The 22981-nt window shown below is 38.8% G+C and overlaps 1 protein-coding gene across 2 annotated transcripts in view; it reads right to left on the bottom strand.

Moving 5' to 3' along the window:
- Positions 1–19886, bottom strand: part of jing (AE binding protein 2 jing) — a 213026-nt gene extending 193140 nt beyond the window's left edge. The window contains exon 1 of one of the 2 annotated variants that reach the window (XM_069499231.1): positions 19515–19886. In XM_069499231.1, the coding sequence (XP_069355332.1) occupies positions 19515–19843 (329 nt within the window). In that variant the 5' untranslated portion in view covers positions 19844–19886. The remainder of the gene's footprint in view (positions 1–19514) is intronic. The other variant, XM_034969606.2, reaches the window with a different exon arrangement.
- Between the last annotated feature and the right edge of the window lie 3095 nt (positions 19887–22981).

The following is a 22981-nucleotide window of genomic DNA, read 5'->3' as shown; positions in this document are numbered from 1 at the left end:
TTGCCCCAAGGCCCGGGGTAAACACCAATTAATCCTGGCAACACGATACTTTTGGGGTGGGCGCCCCCTCGGCAGATTGCTGCATAATCCCGCTGCATTTCTACTGCTTCCGACGCAATCGCCGAAAAGGGCGTGTTTAGAGGACCCCTCCGAATGTTTTAGACAAGGGCTAATACATTTTTCTTTCAACACATTGTTTGTCAGCGGATCGATCAAATTGTACATGTGATCGGAAAGTGTGTGCCTCGCAAGTCGCAGGGCTCTAATTTTTGCCTTCTTTCTTTTATTTCTTCGTAAGTCTTGGACCAATTTTCAACTAATTTATTTTTCCAGCCTACCGTTCTAGCCAAACATGGCTAATATCCGTTTAAAAAAAAGATTCCGACGAATTGAGAACCTCCTCCTTTTTTTGAAGTCGGTTAAAAACCATCTCCGGCTCACCAGGTATTGCGCACGGGTCTCCTCTCTGAAATAAAAATAGTTTGGCCATAGTCAACCACGCTGGCCATGAGCGGTTTGGCAGACTTCACACACCTTTGAAAACATTATTATGAAGAACTTCGGGCTTCCTCAGGATATTTTCCTTCACCTTCTACCTACACCTTTACGACACGAGTTAAAAGAAACTAAAACTAAGTATTTAATAAATTCTTATTAAATGTGATTATGTCTCAAACCGTGTAGAATAGTTTCTGAACTGATGGTAGGTAAATTTTTGACTGACTCGTAAAATTAACATTAATAGTTGTGCAATTATCGACCTTATGATGAAGACACTACAATACATTTACGGGAATGGCTAAAACTTGGATTTTAAGAGTTCCGTACCTCAAAAGGAATAAGGGAACCCTTATAGGATCACTTTGTTGTCCGTCTGTCTGTCTAGCAATCTACAGGGTACTTCCCGTTGACCTAGAATCATAAAATTTGGGATGTAGGTAGGTCTTATAGCAGATACAACGGGGAAAATCTGAAAACCGTGAATTTGTGGTTACATCACACAAAAAAATTTAATTGTGGTCATGAACTAATAATAATTAAAATATAATTATTAGTGTTTTCAATTTCCAAAGTAAGATAACTATATCGAGTGGGGTATCATAATATGAAAGGGCTTCACTTGTGCATTCTAAAGCAGATTTTTATTTATTTTTATGCATCTTAGTTTTTGATTTATCGTGCAAAATATCGAAAAAATAGGACTGTAGTACGGAACCCTTAGTGCGCGAGCCTGACTCGCACTTGGCTGGTTTTTATAGGAACTCAACGACAAGCCATGTTAAATTTTGCTTCTTCACGCTCATTCTGATTTGTAAAGCTGACTTGACAATTCCCGTATAGTCGTGCTCGGAAATACTCCACTTAACGCTTTAAAGTGTACCAATCTGTTTTTCATTAGGTTTTGTAGCTTAAAAAACCGGTCAAGTGCGAGTCAGACTCGCACACGAAGGTTTCCTTACCATCGAACAAAATATAACACTCATCATCATCACCATCAACCGATAGACGTCTTCAGCTGGACTTAGGTCTCTTGTAGAGACTTCCACACGCCACAGTCTTGCGCCGCCTGAATTCAGCCGCGGCTCCCTGCGTCTCGCTTGATTTCGTCTATCCACCTAGTATTGGATCTTCCACATTTATAACATTACTTATGTACTTTATTATTTATTTTTATTTTGCATGGTGCCTAGCTTTTTGGATTTTTTATCATTTGTTGTTTATAGCGGCAATAGAAAAATGCATTATCTGTGAAAATTTCAACTTTCTACCTAATACACTGTTTATGAAATACAGCCCGCTGACAGGCAGACGGACGGACAGACGAGCGGACAGAGATAGTTATAGGGTCCCGTTGGCCCCTCGGGTACGGAACCCTAAACAATGTTCTAAAATTAACTATAGGTAACCTCATTATTAACAGTATTGGTACCAAAAGAAGATTGATGTAATTGTCAACGAGGTGGCAAAAATATCATTTTTGTAGTGATAATGGATAGTAAAGCTACTCATAGTAGGAAATCCGTGTAATTCCACGGATAATATTATGTTTATAAAATCCAGATACTACTTAACTAGATGTTGTTTATGTTACAGCAAACAAATAGGTACCAAAAAAAGCTTGGAAAATTAGAACATAACTAGCCTAATGATAAAAAATTCAGTTAAAGAAATCTTTAACGGAATTTCTGATAAATAAATTAAAATGATCGATTACTATGTATTTAAATATATTATCATTAAAAATTAAAATTGTATCTAATCTAATCATTTTCCGGGGTTTGAAGTAAATAATGTACTTAATTTGTGTATAGATATTAAAAATTTAAATTACATAATTGAATACTCGTTCTATTGAATTACTGATACTACAAACCACTGTTAATTGTAGGGATTTACAATTAGGGATTTTGATTAAAATTTTCAACTATTTCTTTTTAATCTTCCAGTCAAGTATAAATGGTTATAATATTACCTATTATAAACATGAGTTTTCATGAGATCATGGAGAAGAGCTAAATGAAATAGAGTAGAATTCTCAGTCCGACATTGACAACACGATAGCAAAGTGTTGCCAGTTATCTTATGTCGCCGATATTTGTTTACCTACAACATTACCTGTATTAATACACGCTGGACCTGCGATTGCCGACCTATTTTTGAAGCAACTGATTTTGATTTTTGGCCATTTAGGCGCTGATAGTAGCAATGAGCGTCATGTGAGCGTACTCGGAACTAAATACTAGTGATGTGACATCTGCCAACATAGTGGCAACATGAAGATAATTTGATACAAAGTATCAATTTTAATTCGAATCGGCACTAAAAACAACTGTCATTTTGTATGGCATACCTCTTCCAGCGTACTTGTACATGTCCATTTCAGTGGCCCGATGGCATTCAACGCACGCGTGTACATTAGGTATGTATTCGTATATCGAACGTACAGTAGATATAATACAAGTGCTCAATAAATATCACAAGGAAATAAGGGCGGGCTGAAAGTAATATCAGTAATACAGATAATAATGGGAATTAATGGACGCTCAACAGACACACGACACAAATGTAGGGTGGCTGTCTGTTCAAATTATCGAGGATGCAGAAACAGTTTTGTTTTATTTTATTGTGACACATAAAACAGTTCATAACGTCACGTCATCGTCACAGGCACAGCGATGAAATAACAATAGCCAAATAAATAATGGTATGAATGTTTACTTCCCAAATAATACTTATGTGTTCAAAATATACTTGGGCGCGTTTGGAACCCTCGTAGCTTTAGTTTTAAGTATGTAATTAATTATCAACACTATATCATCTTACAAGTTACCAATTTTGACCATCAGTAAGCGTAACATGTTACCTATTCTGAATAAATAATTTGACTTTGACTTTATTATAAAATATTACCTACTTACTTACAATTAAAATTCAATTCAAGTAGGTACTCACTTAAAAACGCGAACAACAAACAGACAAGAAGACAAGTTATAGTCCGTACATAATTACTTCTCACGGGCCATTTTAACTCTATAGTGTCAACTGTCATGTCAAAAGTACCTACGGTTCACTTTTAAAATAAGGTCTAAAATCGTACTTTTGACATGACAATTGACACATGAAGATGAAATGGCGCGTAAGAAGACATTTTGTACGCAAAATAATAAAAATGTGGTAATTTAAATAATAAAAATTGGGCAAAAATATTATTGATATTAATTTTATTATTGTCATATTAAAATATTATGTACAACAGATATCAAAACCTTCGTGTCAACTGTCAAATATTCAAACAATATTTTCTAATACAATTACGGTATAGATATTAAGTAAGTATATGCAAAAAATAAGTGAACGGAACAAACAACAAAAACTTCATTAATGAATGAAATAAGTAAGACGTTGGTCAGATTTTACTTTCCTTTATATCCTGCCTTTATCGAACGTTTTTTTAAACAATCCGAGAATACTTTAAACCATGGCCATTATAATAAAACACCGAAAGCTTACGCGACTTACACACGAAAATATTCAATAAATGTTAATATTGTCTGTATGTTGTAAGCATCACAATTGGAATAATACCATACGTGTGGTCATGTGGCCCTTCATATAAGGCTGAAACAAATAGTACGCGCGACGACAATGCACACAGAAAGCCATGACGCCCGTCGCATGTAGGATTATTGATATAACTAGGCTGAAAGTCAGGCTGAGATCTATAGAATGTACTTTACAGAGTTAAAATGAGACAGCAGACACATATTATATACTGTTTCGTTTTAATTCTAAGTCTGAACGAAGTCAAAATTCGTACTATACATAGATGTCACTCATGTCAGCCTGAGGGTGAGATCTATAGAGCGTACTTTGACCTTGCTTAGATTTAAGACAGAGTTAAATATCGCTCTATCGAGTTTTATATCACTACATGAGTCTGCAGTGAGGGAGAGTTTACCAGCTGTTCGATTATCATCATTGCTACAATCTCAATTGTTGCGATTGGCTGATATTATGGTATTCTTTCTGCAACAAAGCATTTCAACCAATAGTGAGAGATATTCGGCCAAACCGAAATGCTTGCGATCGGCACACTAGCCGTCAAACTACGGTAATCGATTCCCTGATAATCGGCGACGTATCGGGCTCGCGCTACCGTCGTCGCCTTCTGTTTGTTTCAGCCCTCAGGCGATAGGCAAGAATGTCAAAGGTGACACGACAAAGCCGGGCAGGTGTAGGGCAAAGGCAGCTGCACAGTTTTGTTTTTCTCGATCAATTCTGAGGCGATATTTTTTTAAATTGCAATAGTTTATTACACTGGTGGTGACGTTAAAGGCTTGCAATGTAATTTTATCAAAATGTTTGCTGCTCGTGAAATTTATTGAACGAGGCGTGTCTGCCCTGCCTTTCACTGTTAAAAATAAAAACTTGGACATGCAATTTAAAACATTTAAAAAAAATATCCATAATATTTTCAAAATTAAACATTTGGAAAGAGCAACCGCTGAATTCCTTGCTGGAGGCATTCCTATTTCCGAACCGGTAGTAGATTATTTTGACAGTTGTTCAAAGTTTATTTGAATCAAAAATCTTTTTTTCTATACATGTGCATGAACTTATGAACTCGGCCAATCTCCAAGACAGGCCATACGATGCGTTGCGGCGCCGCACCGCAGTGGATTTGAGTATTGGGTGCCACACGGGCACTGCGTAACCACTCCGGCAAAAAATTTGGCGTTGCAACGCACCACCCCTCCCCAGACTTGTTTCTCCGGTCCCAAGTCCGTTGCGCGTGCTGTGCGGCGCCGCACGACCGACGTCGTAACGCATCGTGTGACATGGTACAGCGATTTCTATATAGGATGACGGCACCGTTAGGCGCGCGCCGCGACGCCAACGCATCGTGCAGCTTCACTCTTATCCAGCGTGGTAAATTATGGACAGCACCCCAATACCATTCTCATTCTGAGAGAAGAGCCTTGCTAAATACTGGCACAGTTTTATGATCTAGGCCCTAGGGTCAGCGATGGGTTGAGACTATGATGATGATGACTGCATCAATTTAGGAGTTCCGGCTCAGATGCACCGTGGGCGTGAAGACCGAGTCTGAAGCAATCAGACACCTCTTATAATATGCATGAACGTGTACGTATTGTTAACTATGCAGTTAATTTGTGATCGATTTTTACGAGTTAACGGATTCTTTCACGGTCCAATGGATAGTTCGTAGGAAACAGTTATCGTGGATCTGATCTCTGAGTTTATAGAATTTATAATTTTTACTGTGGGAACGTAAGAATAGTTTTAGAATATTCGATATCTGTGCAGACTTGACTGAGTTACTGACTGACTACGTGTAACTAGTACTTACCTACTATTATATTATTGGTCATCATCATCACGATCAACCCATCGCCGTCATTATTCCTTATACGCATGGCTAGGGTCTGGAATACTCTTCCGAGATCAGTGTTTCCTGCCGATAATAATACCAAGAGTGAATAGGCATCTTCTAGGCAAATGCGTCCCATCATAGGCCACATCATCACTTCCCATCAGGTGTGATCGTGGTCAAGCGTGCGCCTATAATTAATAAAAAAATCTCCTCTCAGAATGAGAAGGGTATTGTGGTAACTGGTACATAATCCAATCTGAACACGAATCGTATGACTGCGCAGTGTACAAAAATCAAAAATAGATCTCAGCGTCCTTGTGTGGGTCACAGAAATTCATATGTGCGACGTAATTGGTTCAGAAGATTCGGAACAAACTGGCCGCGACAGATGGACAGACAGACAGACACACGACTCATGAGTGATCATATAATGGCTCCGTTTTTTCATTTGGACCTAGCGAACCCTAAAAATCAAAAAGTATCTAAGTAATGGAGAACCTCTTTTTGTGAACTTAGTGTACAGGGCATACCCACCTCGATAGCCATCTCGACCTGTCGCGTACTACACCTACTGCAATTAATTTTCACATGCCTATCAAAGCTTCTTTCGAAACATACCTACATTATGTCCATAGCTAGGCTAGTTAGTGCCATCAAAGGAATTTTAAGTCTCATCGAGTAAGGTAATTACAGGTAGTCTCTAATAAAGGCTTGGATACAAACAACGCGTGACGGCAGAGCGCAAAGGGCCCTGCGCAATGCGCATCTCTAATGTGGTCCAGCTATCTTTACATGTATTTTGTTTGTTTATTTGTTTTACTTGAAATTCCTTTGGTTTAAAGTCAGTTTAGGACTTAGGTAGACTAGACTATGCAACAAGACTAGACTAAACATACGCGCACCAACCTATAAGTATAGTACGCGACAGGTCGAGATGACAATCTGGGTATGATGCGGGGGACGCCCCGCACAACCGCACGCCACCCGCGCTATCCCGCACTGTATTCTACTACTTACCTTATCCTTACTTTTCTTAGGGCATGATTTACATTGTTTTCAAGCACAAATACTTAAGAATTTTGTAAAAAAAAAAATGAATACCCTAAAATAGTAGGTAAATGGTTCAGGAAACCTTACTGTCATTTTAAAAGAAATATTCAATAATTCGCCACTTGCCATGCTCCATCGACTTTATTTGTTTTCTAATAACCTCAGCCTCAATAGCTCAACCGGTATAGGAGTGGACTGAAAACCGAAAGGTCGACGGTTCAAATCCCGCCCGTTGCACTATTGTCGTACCTACTCCTAGCACAAGCCTAACGCTTAATTGGAGTGGAAAGGGGAATATTAGTCATTTAATATGGCTAATATTCTTAAAAAAAAAAAAAAACTTTCATATCTTTATAAGCACTCAGAAGATTAATAAAACAAATCTATTGGTGCAAAAACCATTAAAATCAGTCTACGCGTTTTGTTTATAGAGCAAGACAAAGGAACAAACATGAAGCTTTGTTGTATTGACTGATGAACACAAAACCACACCTCTTTTGTGTTGCTCAGACAAGCAAAAAATGAGTTACCTACCTACTGTAGTACACGCGTTCGTCGTAGCGCTTTGTCTGACCAGGGCTTTAATCCAGCCCAGGCAAGTACATAGATTGGAGAGCGTTATTCCTAGACTTATTCAAGGCTATTCAACATTCCACATTCAGGCAGGCTTGCGTGACTCCTATCCTACTTTAATACCATAATACCTAATACCAACTTATAAGATACCGTTACCAACTGGAACGATTAGGGCAAAGGAACGTTTAGTTTCCGTACAACAAAAACGAGTTTAGGGAATTTATTATAGGTAAGTATAATCCTTTTGTTTATTTTGTTAGGCAGAGAGTTGTCTATTACTGGAAGAACTAATCCCATACATTAGGATCCGAAAATGCTGACCTTAATGCGTAAGCTTGGAATTCAATATAAGTAGGTATATCATCACTCTTCTCTTAGGGTGCCTGTCCACTGAAGCGAAGCGGAGCGGAGATGTGTTGAGCAGACCAATCAGATTATAGATGCCGTGATAATTTATTTCCGTGATCTGACAAAAACCTGAAATCCGAATGGTCGGCACCCTCAGGGGGCATTTCCAATAAAAGCTGAGTTGAACGACAAAAACACGACTAGTGTCACGAGGAAACTAGTCGCGTTTTTGTCATCCAGGAAAACGGCGATAAACCAATTAGGATGAAGGCCAAACCGCATTAACAGCGGCGCTATCACTAAGGCTGGTATCTATAGAGCTTACCACACAGGGGGCTTCCAACATCAATGGAGCTTACTTGTCTTTCCTCAGACTAAGGATACTGATAAAAAGATACAGAATTGTATCGCCGATATAAATATATCTCGCTCTAACTGATACTTAACTCTAGGTCTCTAAGTAAAGTCAAAGTAAGCTTTATAGATCCCACCCTATGTGACAGCACAGAATAATTATTGTAGTCTAATTTCCAAACATAGCACGCTCTAATAATATACAGCTCTCTGTCTATGGGTATCAAACTTTGAAAGAAAACATGTTATGAGACCGCAAAAAGTTACATCAAATTCTTTTTTTTTTGTTTTTTAGGGTCCCGGTGCCTCAAAAGGAAAAAGTAATCCTTATAGGATCACTTCGTTGGCTGTACTTTCCCGTTGACCTCATCAGAATCATGAAATTTGGTAGGTAGGTAGGTCTTATAGCACAAGTAAAGGAATAAATCCGAAAACCGTGAATTTGTGGTTAAATCACAGAAAAAAAATTAAAATGTGTTCATGAACAAATTTAATATCAGTTTTTTCAATTTTTCAAAGTTAGATAAATATACGAGTGGGGTATCATATGACGGGGCTTTACTTGTAGATTCTAAAACAGATTTTTATTCATTTTTATGCATAATAATTATTAATTCATAGTGCAAAATGTCGAAAAAATACGACGTAATACGGAACCATTGGTGCGCGAGTCTGACTCGCTCTTGGCCGGTTTCTTTAGGCCAAGCTCCGCTTTGTTCCTATACTTTTATTTTCTACCCAAGGGTGAACCGGGTCTGTAGTATTTAAATGCGTTTGGGTATGTTTGTTGCAGTTTTGCTCAAAAACTACTAGATCAATTTTGATACGGTTTTTAATACATGAGTACAGTAGTACAAAACAAGTAGGTACGTAGTCGATTGCAACATACTGCAAATTATATAGCAGATAACGGATACATACCACGATTAATTTGATGATTTTTATTTGCCGGTATTTCGACTCACTTGCATGAGTCGTGGTCACAACGGGACTTCCAACATACTGGTTGGGCAGGTCATAGACTAAGGATTAAATACACTAACTAGCCCGGCTGAGATCTCTTCAGATTGGATTATACAGGAATGTAACCACAACGCTAGCAAAAACGAAGAAAGGTTATGTACCTAATGATGATTACTGATATGATACCACAAAAAAAACGCGAAAATAAATAAAATCCTTATTTGTAAAAGTTCACGATATATTGCAAATAAGACATCTGACTGACCTAGTAGGACATCTGACTGATAGGCCTAGACTCAATGCCGCGTCGTAAGTGGGGCTTTGACCCGAGTTTTGTACGCTATTTGCACATTGCGGGTTTGAAAAATACTACATCACTAAAACTACAAAATGAGGCAAATGGTTATTGGTATTCGATTGTGTTTAGGTAGTATAACAATAACATTGAATTTTTGCTAGCGTTCTGGTTACACCCTGTATGTTTTTGCACGCACTATAATGGATAACATCACGGCCCACGAGCAAGATCTTGTAAAATATTGAACAGGGGACGCTGCAGTACATGTGTTTACTAAAACGGTTAATACAGCAGTTTTATTTTCTTAATAAAAAAAACTGGTAGACCGATTTTGTTGCAGTCTTTGTTTTACATAGGTATTACAAAGTACCCTAAGAACCAGTTTTAAGCAGTCAATTTTCACTTGTTATTTTATAATTCACCTTGATGAAATAATGTTTTATGACAGGGCGCGCGTCAAATAGCCGACAATTAAAAAAATAACAATGACCTGAGGGGACGACCATCTCGGCACGGATGACTCATTTTCTACTGACAGCGACCGGACCGTGGTTCCTAACAGTTTTTATTACCCTCTGTCAGAGTGAACTAGAGTGAGGGAACTCTCGGGTTGATCCGAATCGACGATTGTCAAATTATTAGGCCATGGAGATGTGAAATCATGGAAATAGAGCTTCATTAGGGCTACATGCGTCAAATATACTAACATTTGACGTCCGCCAGTGACGTGGAAGCCTCGACGTTTGTTACGTTTCCTTAACTCTCGTGAATTGAGCCTCTGTAACCGTTAGGGCTATACCATAGCAAACTGCTCCTCTTTAGAAAGTATCAACGGCTAATGTGGGGCCTTGGATGTACAGTGACGTCCCACAAGGGGCACAAGCTAGTAGCTACTACTTGGGTGCCTCTATGCCATAGCAGTGTGCGTGCACAATGTTTGAAGCCAGGTAGGCATAGTTAGCTAGGAACCTGTTTATTGGCAGTTCATATTAAAAAATATGCATTGAGCTATTACAACTGGGTGTAAGCGGCATTTATGCCTCTATGACCTGCACGCCCCTGGCCATAGCCATAGCTCCAACTTCCAATGGTCTGTATAAGCTACAGTACCTACGCGGCAGTAATATTGTACATCGGACCTTTAGAAAGAGGTAGCGGTTTCGTAGAGCGTTGTCCCTGTCGTTGAGACCGACAAAACGTCACATAGGTATTGAGTGTAGTAGTAGTAGAGTGTAGGTTGCCACGCATTCGGTTGTAGCCGGACATGTTCAGTTTTTAGAATCCTTTTTAGAGTTTTCTAACTACCGGCCAAACTATTTACATGTCCAGCTTAGTTAGTCCGTTTTTGTTTCAGCCTGTCCGGGTTTTGGTTGTTTTGTCCGACGAAGGTTACACGCATCTTCTATAGTCTAAGACTAAATCCACGCGGGATTCATAATGCGAACCTATATTTTTGTTTAATCGGTTTCGAAGGATATACAGATGCTCCTTGGCTCGTAAAAAGTCGTCCTGGTCGCGAATCACGTGCAGTGCACTTCCCGGGCCCGGCGCGGCATGCACCACTGCGGCCGGGCCAATGCGCTCGCGCACGCTTCTAATGACATGACCGGTCGACGCCTGGAGGTATGTAGCTGGCATTATCATATAAGAGGATTTAGGTTTTTTTAATCCTGTGGGAACAAAGTCGCCTATGTCACTCTCCAGGTCTTTAAATATACCTACACATACAAAAGTTCATATCGATCCTTTTTGCTCCGTTGTGAAATCCGCGCGGTATTCAGAATAGGAACCTACTTTTACGAAGTCGATTCGAAGGATATTCACAGATGCGCCTTGGCTCGTAAAAAGCTGTACTGGTCGCGAATCACGTGCAATGCACTTCCCGGGCCCGGCACGGCATGCACCACTGCGGCCGGGCCAATGCGCTCGCGCACGCTTCTAATGACATGACCGGTCGACGCCTGGAGGTATGTAGCTGGCATTATTACATAAGAGGATTTAGGTTTTTAAATCCTGTGGGATAAAAAGTAGCCTATGTCACTCTCCAGGTCTTTAAATGTACCAACAAACAAACACAAATGTACACAAACAAAAATTCATGTCGATCTCTTTTGCTCCGTTATGAAATCGTAGCGTACTTTGACTTTGCTTAGACTTAAGACATTGTTAAAACGAGACAGCGTTACATAGCTGGCATAAATCCGTCTCGTTTTAGCTGAAACTTAAGTGTGAGATAAGTAAGTCAAAGTGCGCTTTGAGCCACCCAAAATGTGACTGTCTCTCTTTCTGTCTGTCTGCTAGCCTTTCACGGCCCATCCGTTCAACCAATTTTGACGAAATTTGGTACAGTGATAGCATGCATCCCGGGGAAGGACATACTTTTTATCCCGGAAAATCAAACAGTTCCCACGGGATTTTTAAAAACTCAAATCCACGCAGACGAAGTCGCGGGCATCATCTAGTAAAAAATAAAATAAAAACCAAGCTCGGCAGGCAGCTACTAGGGTTCATTCCCGGGAATTCTCGGCTCGAGAAAACTCGAGAACTCGAGAAATCATATTTGAGTCTATGAAATTATAAAATAAAACGATTTGCGTTTGCCGTTTGTTTTAAATGCAAAAATTTCATTTGATTTTTTTTCTAATTAACATGCCAAAAATGGTGCTGTGATTGTAATTTAATTATAAGTTAGGATAAGGTTAACGTTTTCATGTTGAAATTTTTGTTTATTGTTTGTTTTGTTTAAAAGAAGAAGCTAGAAGTTTTAAGTTGATTTTTTTTTTCTTTTTAATGCTGTGCTTGTGCTGTAATTGTATATATGTATAAGTCACAAATGTCAGAAATAGTCAGAATAGCTTATTTTTTTAGTTTTCTTTAAGAAAAAGAAGCTAATTATGTTGAAGACTGTCAATAAAAGTCTTATAATTATTTTGGTACTTTTATTTGAGAGGAAACCACTGAATTTGTTGATTAATCGCATTATTGGAACCGAAAAATATGCAAATCCGTACGTAAATGTAAATTTCTCGACAACCCGAGAAGACCCGAGAAATTAGCCTCGAGAATTCTCGAGACCCGAGAAATTGATAAGCTCGAGAAATCATGAACCCTAGCAGCTACGTACAAGACTGCGACCGAGAACCCGTTCGTTCGCCCCCCGCCGTGCATGCCGGTTAGAAGTCCTAACTTTTTATTTTACGGCTCACCCTCCGCTTAGCGCAAACCCACTACCCAACAAAACCGATTCTTCGTTTGTACTCAAAGTCACTTGTTTAACTTTCGCGCCAGTTATGAACTGGTGTTTAGGAAAACGAAATAACTGAATAACCAGGCAGCTCGGTCGATAACCGCGTCTAGTCAAAGTAGTTTATAGGGCTACAGCATACATACCTACACTATATACAAGTTTAGGTCCTTCATAATATGATATTGGCGTTTTATCGAACTGGCCACTTTGATCCTGCTTTTATCTCAAATAGGTATCTATCTGATGTTTGGTTGGGAATTCCAAATTCAAAAGGCTTGTGAATTTAGTGATTCATTTGTTTTATAGATATGTCGCAGGTATATTGTCAATCGACTTCATATCTTACAATTTAACGGCCTGGTTTTAGTGATATTGTAATGTCACAGGGTCATTATAGTGACATTATAATAAATCTAGGTATATTATGAATGAAGTTGGCAGTGGAAGACGTCGAGCGTTCTGATTGGTCAAAAAGTCCTCGTCCAGAAAAGTGTCATACTACGTGACTTATTATTTTCTATGATATATTACAATGGTTTGTGATTTAATTTTAACTCTATGATTGCAAAATTGACATTGGAAACGGACCAAACAGAGACGGCCTCATAATCTAACGACCAGTGAAATTGTCAAAATATCATTGCCTTACAATATCACTATAGTGTACCCGTGACATTAAAATGACATTAAAACCAGACCGTTACCGTTAAATTGTGAGAAATGAAGTTGATTGACAATTTACCGTTTAATTATAATATCACTAGTGAAATTGTAATATCACTGATTTGACAATATACCTGCGACAGAAAATTTAACTCCTCACGCGCCATTTTAACTTTATGTGATTTTAGTCCTTGTTTTAAAAGGTGAACCGTACTTTTGACATGACAGTTGACTCATAGAAATAAAATAACGCGTGAGGAGTCATTTTGTACGGACTATATCAATATGCTGACTAATAAAATTGAAGAAATATGTTTCATGAATTTTGGACATTCCACACATAAAATGAAATGAAAGGGATTAGACAAGGGATGAAAATTTATATGGAAGTCGGTCATTTTTCAAGTTTTGGTTATCCATGGAATGGAAACTAGTGTAATTGGTATTTCGGTTAAAAATTAGTTAGTACCTACCTGTTTAGAATTTTTGGAAACTCCATCCCTTCACCGATTTTAAATAATTTCACTGGAACGGAGTCAGGGCGGGTCAACTAGTAAATTATATTTATGAATAAAAAACTACAACAACATTATATTTATGAACTAGCTTATGCTCGCGACTTCGTCCGCGTGGACTACACAAACTTCAAACCCCTATTTCACCCCGCTAGGGGTTGAATTTTCAAAAATCCTTTCTTAGCGGATGCCTACGTCATAATAGCTGTCTGCATGCTAAATTTCAGCCCGATCCTTCCAGTGGTTTGAGCTGAGCGTTGATAGATCAGTGAGTCGGTCAGTCACCTTTTCCTTTTATATATTAAGACTAGCTTATGCTCGCGACTTCGTCCGCGTGGACTACACAAATTTCAAACCGCTACTTCACCCCCTTAGGGGTTGAATTTTCAAAAATCCTTTCTTAGCGGATGCCTACGTCACAATAGCTACCTGTATGCCCAATTTCAGCCCGATCCGTCCAGTAGTTTGAGCTGTACGTTGATAGATCAGTCAGTCAGTCAGTCAGTCAGTCAGTCACCTTTTCATTTTATATATTTAGATAAATATGAAAGCCGCAAGCAAAATTAAAAAACTAAGAATTACTATTTCACCAGTATCTATTAACTGTATTTTGGTGTTTACGGTACAGTTTGATAACGCTGCTAACTATTTGCGAATTGTCAAGTGTATTGCTTATCAATTATTATCACTCACGGATTTTAGCTATGATAAGACCCTTTATTCCCTACTTACCTTACTAGTAAAGTGACCTTTGTTTGGGTTATTACAATTTTCAATAATATAATCAAAAATATTCCATTCAAAAACCTATGATTTTTAAAACTTCAACTAAAAACTTTAAAACACGAATTTTAATTTCAATATTTTATTATTAAAATGTAAAATTTTATTATAATGTATGAGTAATAGGGCGGTACTTTAGTCAAATAAAATGCTAGTTAGACATTTATTTTAATTTGAGTATTCTAATAAGCCAGCTTCAAGTCATTGACCTTATCAAATGAGTTTAATAAAATATTACAAACTTAGTTAAGTACCTACATACTTATTATATCTATCACTTGATCGTGAGGAATGTTCTCAAAGGTGTGTGAAGTCTGCCAATCCGCACTTGGCCAGCGTGGTAGACTATGGCCAAAACCCTTCTCACTCTGAGAGGAGACCCGTGCTCTGTAGTGAGCCGGCGATGGGTTGATCATGATGATGATGATACTTATTATTACAAAAATGTACAGTACCCGACAGGAAATATTGTACATCGACCTATAGACAGAGATAGCGGTTTCGTAAAGCGTTGTCCCTGTCGTTCAGACCGTTACATAGGTTTGAGTGACAGACACAACGCTCTACGAAGCCGAAATCTCTTTCTAAAGGTCGATGCAATATTTCCTGCTGGCTACTGGAATTATTTATTTTAGTTGATGCCGAAAACATTATTTAATTAAGTAAATTAAGTAATATTCTGTAACATAAGGTTCAATTCGCGTATAACACTTGTATCAACTAATTACATAGTTTAGGCATCACTATTCACTACCCATATTATAAAATGTGAAAGTGTGTTGGTTGGTTTATTGGCTTGTCTTTTGGCAAATTTGGCGGGTAGGTAGGTCTTATAGCAGACATTAGAGGAAAAAATCTGAAAATCGTGTATTTGTGGTTACATCACACAAAAAAAAAATTAATTGTTGTCATGAACTAATAATTAATATTTTCAATTTTCGAAGTAAGATAGCATATCAAGTGGTCTGTGGAGTACCATATGAAAGGGCTTCACTTGTGCATTCTAAAACAGATTTTTATTTATTTTTATGCATCATAGTTTTTGCATTATCGTGCCAAATGTCGAAAAAATAAGACTAGTACGGAACCTCGTTGCGCGAGCTAGACTCGCACTTGGCCGGTTTTTTCTTGGTGAATTTATTAACAATAGCAATACCAAATCCTCCAACTAGCGACGCTGGCACCTGAACACGAACGGATAAGTTGGTGGCACTGTAAGTAGGTATAGTCCGAGACAGGTCGAGATGGCAATCAGGGTAGCAGGCGGGGGGACGCGACGCCCCGCACACCTGCGCTCGCCCGCACCGGGTTCACATCTCGACCTGTCGCGTACTATATTATTAGGTATTTGTATAAAATCGCCCACACCCGAACCACAGAGTAGGACAGAGAGGAAGCTTCATACAAGCGGCTGGCTGTAGGCACACTCACTCATAGCGCTGCTCACGCACACCGCGACGTGTCACGGACGCTCCGTGTGCGCCCAGTTCGATGACGAACGGCAGGGCTGTGGGTCGTGCGCATTAAGTTGATACTTACTTAGCGAGAATATTTATATATTACTTTCGAATTGGTTACGTGTAAATTGTACAAAAAGTTAAATAAAAATGCCTAACCATTGTTCAGTAAATTTCAGTTCGTCTAGAAAAAATAAGGATATTTCTTTTTTGGTGTACCCAAGAGGTCAATAATTGAAGTCTAATGATGACGTCACTAAAATGGCAGCCGCGCGCATTAGCAATTTGCGGGACTTCTATATAGTTTTTTTACAGGTGACAACCCTATAAGAATAGGTATAAAATTTTGAACAGTATTAGGAAGCTTCCCCTCTGTAGGGATAACTACTCGTGTGCCCGAACCGCGCCTAGCTAAGCGAATGTTATCAAGCTGTAATGGTTGACCCACATATGCCCACTTCAGGCATTATCTACCGCACTATCAGTCCAACGCACGAATGTTATACCTACTTGTTATTTTAACTTTAAAAAATTATTCGAAAACAAATACTGGTCATATAGGTAGGTACCTACCTACCTTAAGAGTAAGTGCACATTATTTTGTAAAACATGTCATTATCATCATCATCTCCACCCATTACCGACCCACTACTGAGCTTGGGTCTTGGTGAGAGAGAAAGGTTGGCAACACACCTTTGAGAACATTATGGAGAACTCTCAGGCATGTAAGCAAGACTGATAAAGCAAGTGATAAAACAAGAGTATGACTGATTTCATAAAACCTATAGTACCTATTATAGGTACTATTTATCTGACTTGTGGACGATCCCAAACTAACCGGCTCGTTGGGATGCCTGGAGCACCGCAGAGACGTTAGCTCTCTATACGTGTTCTATCGCCTGTATAATGGGGAGTGCTCTGAAGAGCTTTTTGACCTCATTCCACCGTCTTTTTTCTACAACCGCACCGCGCGCCACCGTAAGGAATTTCACCCTCACCATCTGGGTGTCTGGTGCACATCGACCGTCCGCTGCGCCAGATCCTTCTTTCCACGCACGTGCAAACTGTGGAACCAACTCCCATCGGCGGTGTTCCCACTAGATTATAACATGGGGTTATTCAAGGGGCGGACCAACAAATTCCTAAAAGGCCGGCAACGCATCGGCGGCTCCTCTGGTGCTGCAAATGTTCATGGGCGGCGGTAATCACTTAACATCAGGTGACCCGCTTGCTCGTTTGCTCGCTATATCTATTTAAAAAAAAAAACTATAACTAGTAAGTAGGTAGTCTACTACCTACATCCTTTCAATCAATGCTACAAAGTATTTTCTAGCTTATTTAGGCACTAAACTTTTATCACTTAACAATTATCCTCTAAGTTATAAACTGGAGGATTACTGCGATTAATAAAATAATAATAATTTTACTGTGATCACTTGGTTTAAAGGTGAAGGAAAACATGAGGAAACCTGCACCTCGAATTCCCCATAATGTTATTCATCATCATCATCATGGTCTACCCATCGCTGACTCACGTGAGAAGGGTTTTGGCCATAGTCTATCACGCTGGCCATTTGCGGATTGGTAGACTTCACACACCTTTGAGAACATTATGAAGATCTCTCAGGCATGCAGGTTTCCTCACGATGTTTTCCTTCACGGTTAAAGCAGGTGATATTTAAATAATTAAAACACACATAACTCCGAAAAGTTAGAGGTGCGTACCCCGCATCGAACCCCCGACCACCGATTAGAAGGCGGACGTCCAAACCACTAGGCTATCACAGCTTATATATCATAATGTTCTTAAATTACGCCTGTGTACAAAATAGATACATATATTACAAAAAAAAATAAAAACCGACTTCGATACACAAACACTAAAAATTGAAAAATAATTTAGACTAGCTTATGCTCGCGACCTCGTCCACGTGGACTACACAAATTTCAAACCCCTATTTCACCCCTTAGGAGTTGAATTTTCAAAAATTCTTTCTTAGCGGATGCCTACGTCATAATAGCTATCTGCATGCTAAATTTCAGCCCGATCCATCCAGTAGTTTAAGCTGTGCGTTGATAGATCAGTCAGTCAGTCACTTGTTCGTTTTAAAATATATTTAGATTATTACGGATCAAACTGAAAGGCATACAGATAGCTATTATGATGTAGACATCCGCTAAGAAAGGATTTTTGAAAATTCAACACCTTAAGGGGTTAAATAGAGGTTTGAAATTTTTGAAAGTCGCAGGCATAAGCTAGTTATTAATATAATATTAATTTCCTCTCCAACAAATTATAGGTACCTATGTACATACTGATAACAATGCAAACATAGTTCAATAACTAAGTACAACCAAATTAGCACCAACATTAAATGTATCATTTTGTGACTATCTGTGAAATCACTAATGCAAAATAATCCTTATTATCAAATAGGATTTTAATATTTATATTCAAGTTCATAAGTCTGATAACATCTATGAATAAAGACAAAGAGATAATTTTTATCACACATGTAAATACCTACTTAGTTATTATCATTATCAGGCTCTGATATAACATCATTGTGTGATAATGACCAAATGTAAATTAAGTCAAGTTCAGATTTTAACACCTTGAACAAATTTTTGTACAAGTCTTCATTGTAATTTTGCGACAAAGTTAAAAACCTAGACCTCACCTAAAGTTGAGATCTAGGTATAGCGCATTTTATACCTACCAACAAACTTAATAAACCAAAAGGTGAAACAACTCAAAAATTCAAGAAAAACTTAATGGTAAGTAGGTAAATAAATACTTCTTGCATGCTAACTGCTAATTTATTATTTTACTTTATAAAAGAAAACTTGGACTGTCTTTACAACCAGCATTGAATAGGTATTTATAAGTACTTGTTTAAGTAAAAACTCTCTGATGAGCATAACTGATTAAGTTTTTAGACTCGGAACCATGAGACGACGCCACACAATATTTAGCTTCTACATAATTGCGAATTATGTTCCGCCTGAGAGAGCTTGATATGATCACTGTATCCATGTGAAAAAGCTGTGCTTATAATGTTTGCATTACCAAGTTTAACGATGATTTTCAGTAAGAAATGCACTGAAATTATGCGCTATTGAAGTTATCAAGATTAGACGCGGTTACGACACTGCAACGCGAGTCATTCGACGGCAATTCGGAGGGCATTCAACCGAGTAGGCCTAGCAACACGGATCACGAGCCTCTCGCGATGGCCATGACATTGAAACAAGCACAACAGCCTGCGGTCACTAGAGCATTGACTCCTCACATTTTGACACTATCAAAACAAATTCGTAATTAATGGAACCTGTGGGTAGCTACCATCTATGAATGTCTCACCTGTCAGAAGACTCGGAGCTGTCACAGCGGTCGAAGCATCGCTTTTTGTTCTTTCTGTCCTCGCCGTCGTCGACGCTCGAGCCGGGAGTTTTTCGGAAATCTGTTGTTGCGGCCGCCACGGAACGATCGGCGACCACGCTGCGCGTCACACTTTTCTCACACGATTCACTCGCTTCCAGTTCGGTGTAGAACGACAACTTCAATCTACCGTGGTCCGACGGTTGTCCACTACACTTTTTTGTGTCACCATGTGAAGGGTCAGACGCGGAAAAAGTTAAATCTTCGGTTCGAGCCCGACCGGCACGGTCCTCGGGCAACCCATCCGCCATCTTTGAGCGCACGAGTGTTTTGTCGCGAGTTTCGGTTCGTCGCCGTAGGCCGCATGGGCGCTGCGATCGCTGCAGGCGCGGGGCGAAGGCTGCGTGACGTCACGGCGGCTGCGCGGCCGGCGGAGGCAGAACGCTGTGACGTAACGGCTCCGCCCCGTGCATGTGCAGGGGCGCTGTCATTGGCCGCGCGTTACGCAACATGCGAGCCTATTCAAATACTCGCGGAAGGGAGCGTAGGACTCGAAGCCGATAGGGACAGGCCCATCCCAGCCCTAACGTTACAAATAATGCAGCGTAATGACCAGACACACATAACACACATACAGACGAGCACGCACACTTGGAGAGCCTCGCTAAGAAACAAGTGCATCGAAAGTAATGACACGTTTCACCCTCTATGCCCAGCATTGAGCATTCTTTATTTGGACGCAAACAAAACACATGCTGCAGGCTGCTCGACATTGCTAATTTAATAAATCTGTGTAAACAAAAACCGGCCAAGTGCGAGTTCCGTACCATTATCTATTAAAAAAAAAACAAAAAAAAAAAACCGACTTCATTACACAAACACTAAAAATTGAAAAATAATTTAATTTATTACCGAATATATTATGTATACAAGAGTTAATATAGTTCCATAATAATATTTTTTGGGGTCGGTGCCAATGAGGTGCCATTGTGGAGTCCCATAAAAATATGAAGTCTAGACGATTCGCGCCGCTAAAGCTAATTGGCACCGGCACCAAAAAGTATTATTATGGAATTATATTAACTCTTGTATACATAATATATTCTGTAAAATTTTTTAGAAGTTTGAACATCTCGTTTGAGACTGAAACAACAGTTTATGTTATAAAAAATGGAAAAGAAAGTGCCGATTGTCGTCACTTTGCTATCATGCCAGTCCTTAGAAGAAACTAATACTTACCTAATCCATTTATTACTAGGTAGGTACGCAGTTATTTTTTGTATTAACTAAAATTTTTACAAAAAAAATAAAAACCGACTTCGTTACACAAACACTAAAAATTGAAAAATAATTTAATTTATTACCGAATATATTATGTACCTATACAAGAGTTAATATAGTTCCATAATAATACTTTTTGGTGCCGGTGCCAAGTAGCTTTAGCTGCGCGAATCGTCTAGACTTCATATTTTTATGGGACTCCACAATGGCACCTCATTGGCACCGACCCCAAAAAATATTATTATGGAACTATATTAACTCTTGTATACATAATATATTCGGTAATAAATTAAATTATTTTTCAATTTTTAGTGTTTGTGTAACGAAGTCGGTTTTTATTTTTTTTGTAAAAAAATTTTATTTCACAATTTTTAGTGGCCCCATGGAATTATGCTATGACTGGTTAAAAATCTACTGTTTACTAAGCTATTACACTGATCGCGAGCAATTTACTCTTATCCGTTGAGGAGTTCCAGTAGGTATCTATCTTCGAAGATGTTCATCAGATCTTCACCAAATTGAAATGGGACCAACTTTAAAGTATACCCTTTCAAACAAAAAAAGAATTTTCAAAATCGGTCCAGGCGTTTTCGAGTAATCGGGGAACATACATAAAAAATAAAAAAAATAATAAAAAAGATTCCGACGAATTGAGAACCTCCTCCTTTTTTTGAAGTCGGTTAAAAAGCGGCAAAAAAATCACGTTTGTTGAATGGGGGCCCCCTTAAATATTTATTTTATTCTTTATTAGCTAACTACAGTATTTGTTATAGCGGCAACAGAAATACCTACTACCTACCTACATCATCTGTGAACATTTCAACTGTCTCACTTGAATCCAGTGGCGTGCAAAGAGTTCGAAGCCAGGGTTAGGGTAAGCATAAGTAAGATAGGCCTTAGATACACCTTATATAGACCTACTGAATGGCAGGTCATAAAGAAAAATGGGCACTGGTCATTTCAACTAGGGTAAGCAGTACTTTTATGCCTCTATGAATTGCACGCCACTGCTTGTATCACGGTTCACGAGATACCTACCTAGAAGCCTGGTGACAGATGGACAGACAGACGGACGGACAGCGGAGTCTTAGCAATAGGGTCCCGTTTTACCCTTTGAGTACAGAACCCTAAAAATGCGAATTCGCGATTATTGAACACTTGAAAAGAGCAACCGCCGAGTTTCTTGCTGGTTCTTCTCGGTAGGAACGGCATTCCGAACCAGTGGTAAATAGGTAGGTAGTAAATTAAATTATTTGACGATTCAAAAGCAATAATTGTAAGTAGGTATAAGCACGGTAATATTATCATACAGTATTCCAACTTCATACAAACGAACGAAACGCGAGCTATACCTACGCGCCTTGATCTCGGGATATGCTCGGGACTCTGCCAGTCGCGACTGTGCCCTGGAGTAAATGTGACGAACGGATGGTGTTGTTTTTTAATAACCGCGCGATTTTTCCACTAAAATAAGTTCGAGTAGGTAGGTACATATTTAGTATGACGAGTAAGAAATATTGTGCTGTTTTATATTGTTGAGATAAGTTTTTTTAAATTACCTGGAAAGGCGGGCAGCCCTATCGCATGTTTACGTACCGCGCTGCTGTAGGTATTTATTTCAAAGATACGGCCGAGTTACAATACTGTATGATAACATTACCGTGGTATAAGTTTACACTTGAATAAAAATACTTAGGTAAGTACCTAGGTACCTACCTTTATTCTATTCTATTATTATATATCACACTAATAGATACATACCTACCTAAGTATTAAGTAGGTAGTTACTTACTAAAAACGCGAAAGTGTGTATGTGTGTTTGTTACATGACGATGAACTACCTAGGTACCTACTGGACAGATTTGAGATGACCCTGACTTAACACATCAATGCTACTTTTTTTTTGCCCGGTAATCAAAGAGTACGGGGATTGTCTAATATATGAACTATTATACCTACCTATGAATAGGTATTTTGCACGCAAATAATAGGATAGGTAGGTCTACCTACCTACTTATATGTGAAATTAATTTCAAATACTTACAAAGAAAGTAGGTAGATTGATAACAGCGTTGCCAGTTTTTTTTCCGGCAAAGCAGAATTTTGACTTATGAGGAAAAAAGCGGGATTCTTTCGTCCAATGCGCGACATAGAATAAAACATAAGGT

The sequence above is a fragment of the Maniola hyperantus genome, chromosome 6 (assembly GCF_902806685.2).
Source record: "Maniola hyperantus chromosome 6, iAphHyp1.2, whole genome shotgun sequence".
Lineage (NCBI taxonomy): Eukaryota > Metazoa > Arthropoda > Insecta > Lepidoptera > Nymphalidae > Maniola > Maniola hyperantus.
Note: the sequence above shows the minus strand (reverse complement) of the source record. Positions and strands in the feature narration are given on the sequence as shown.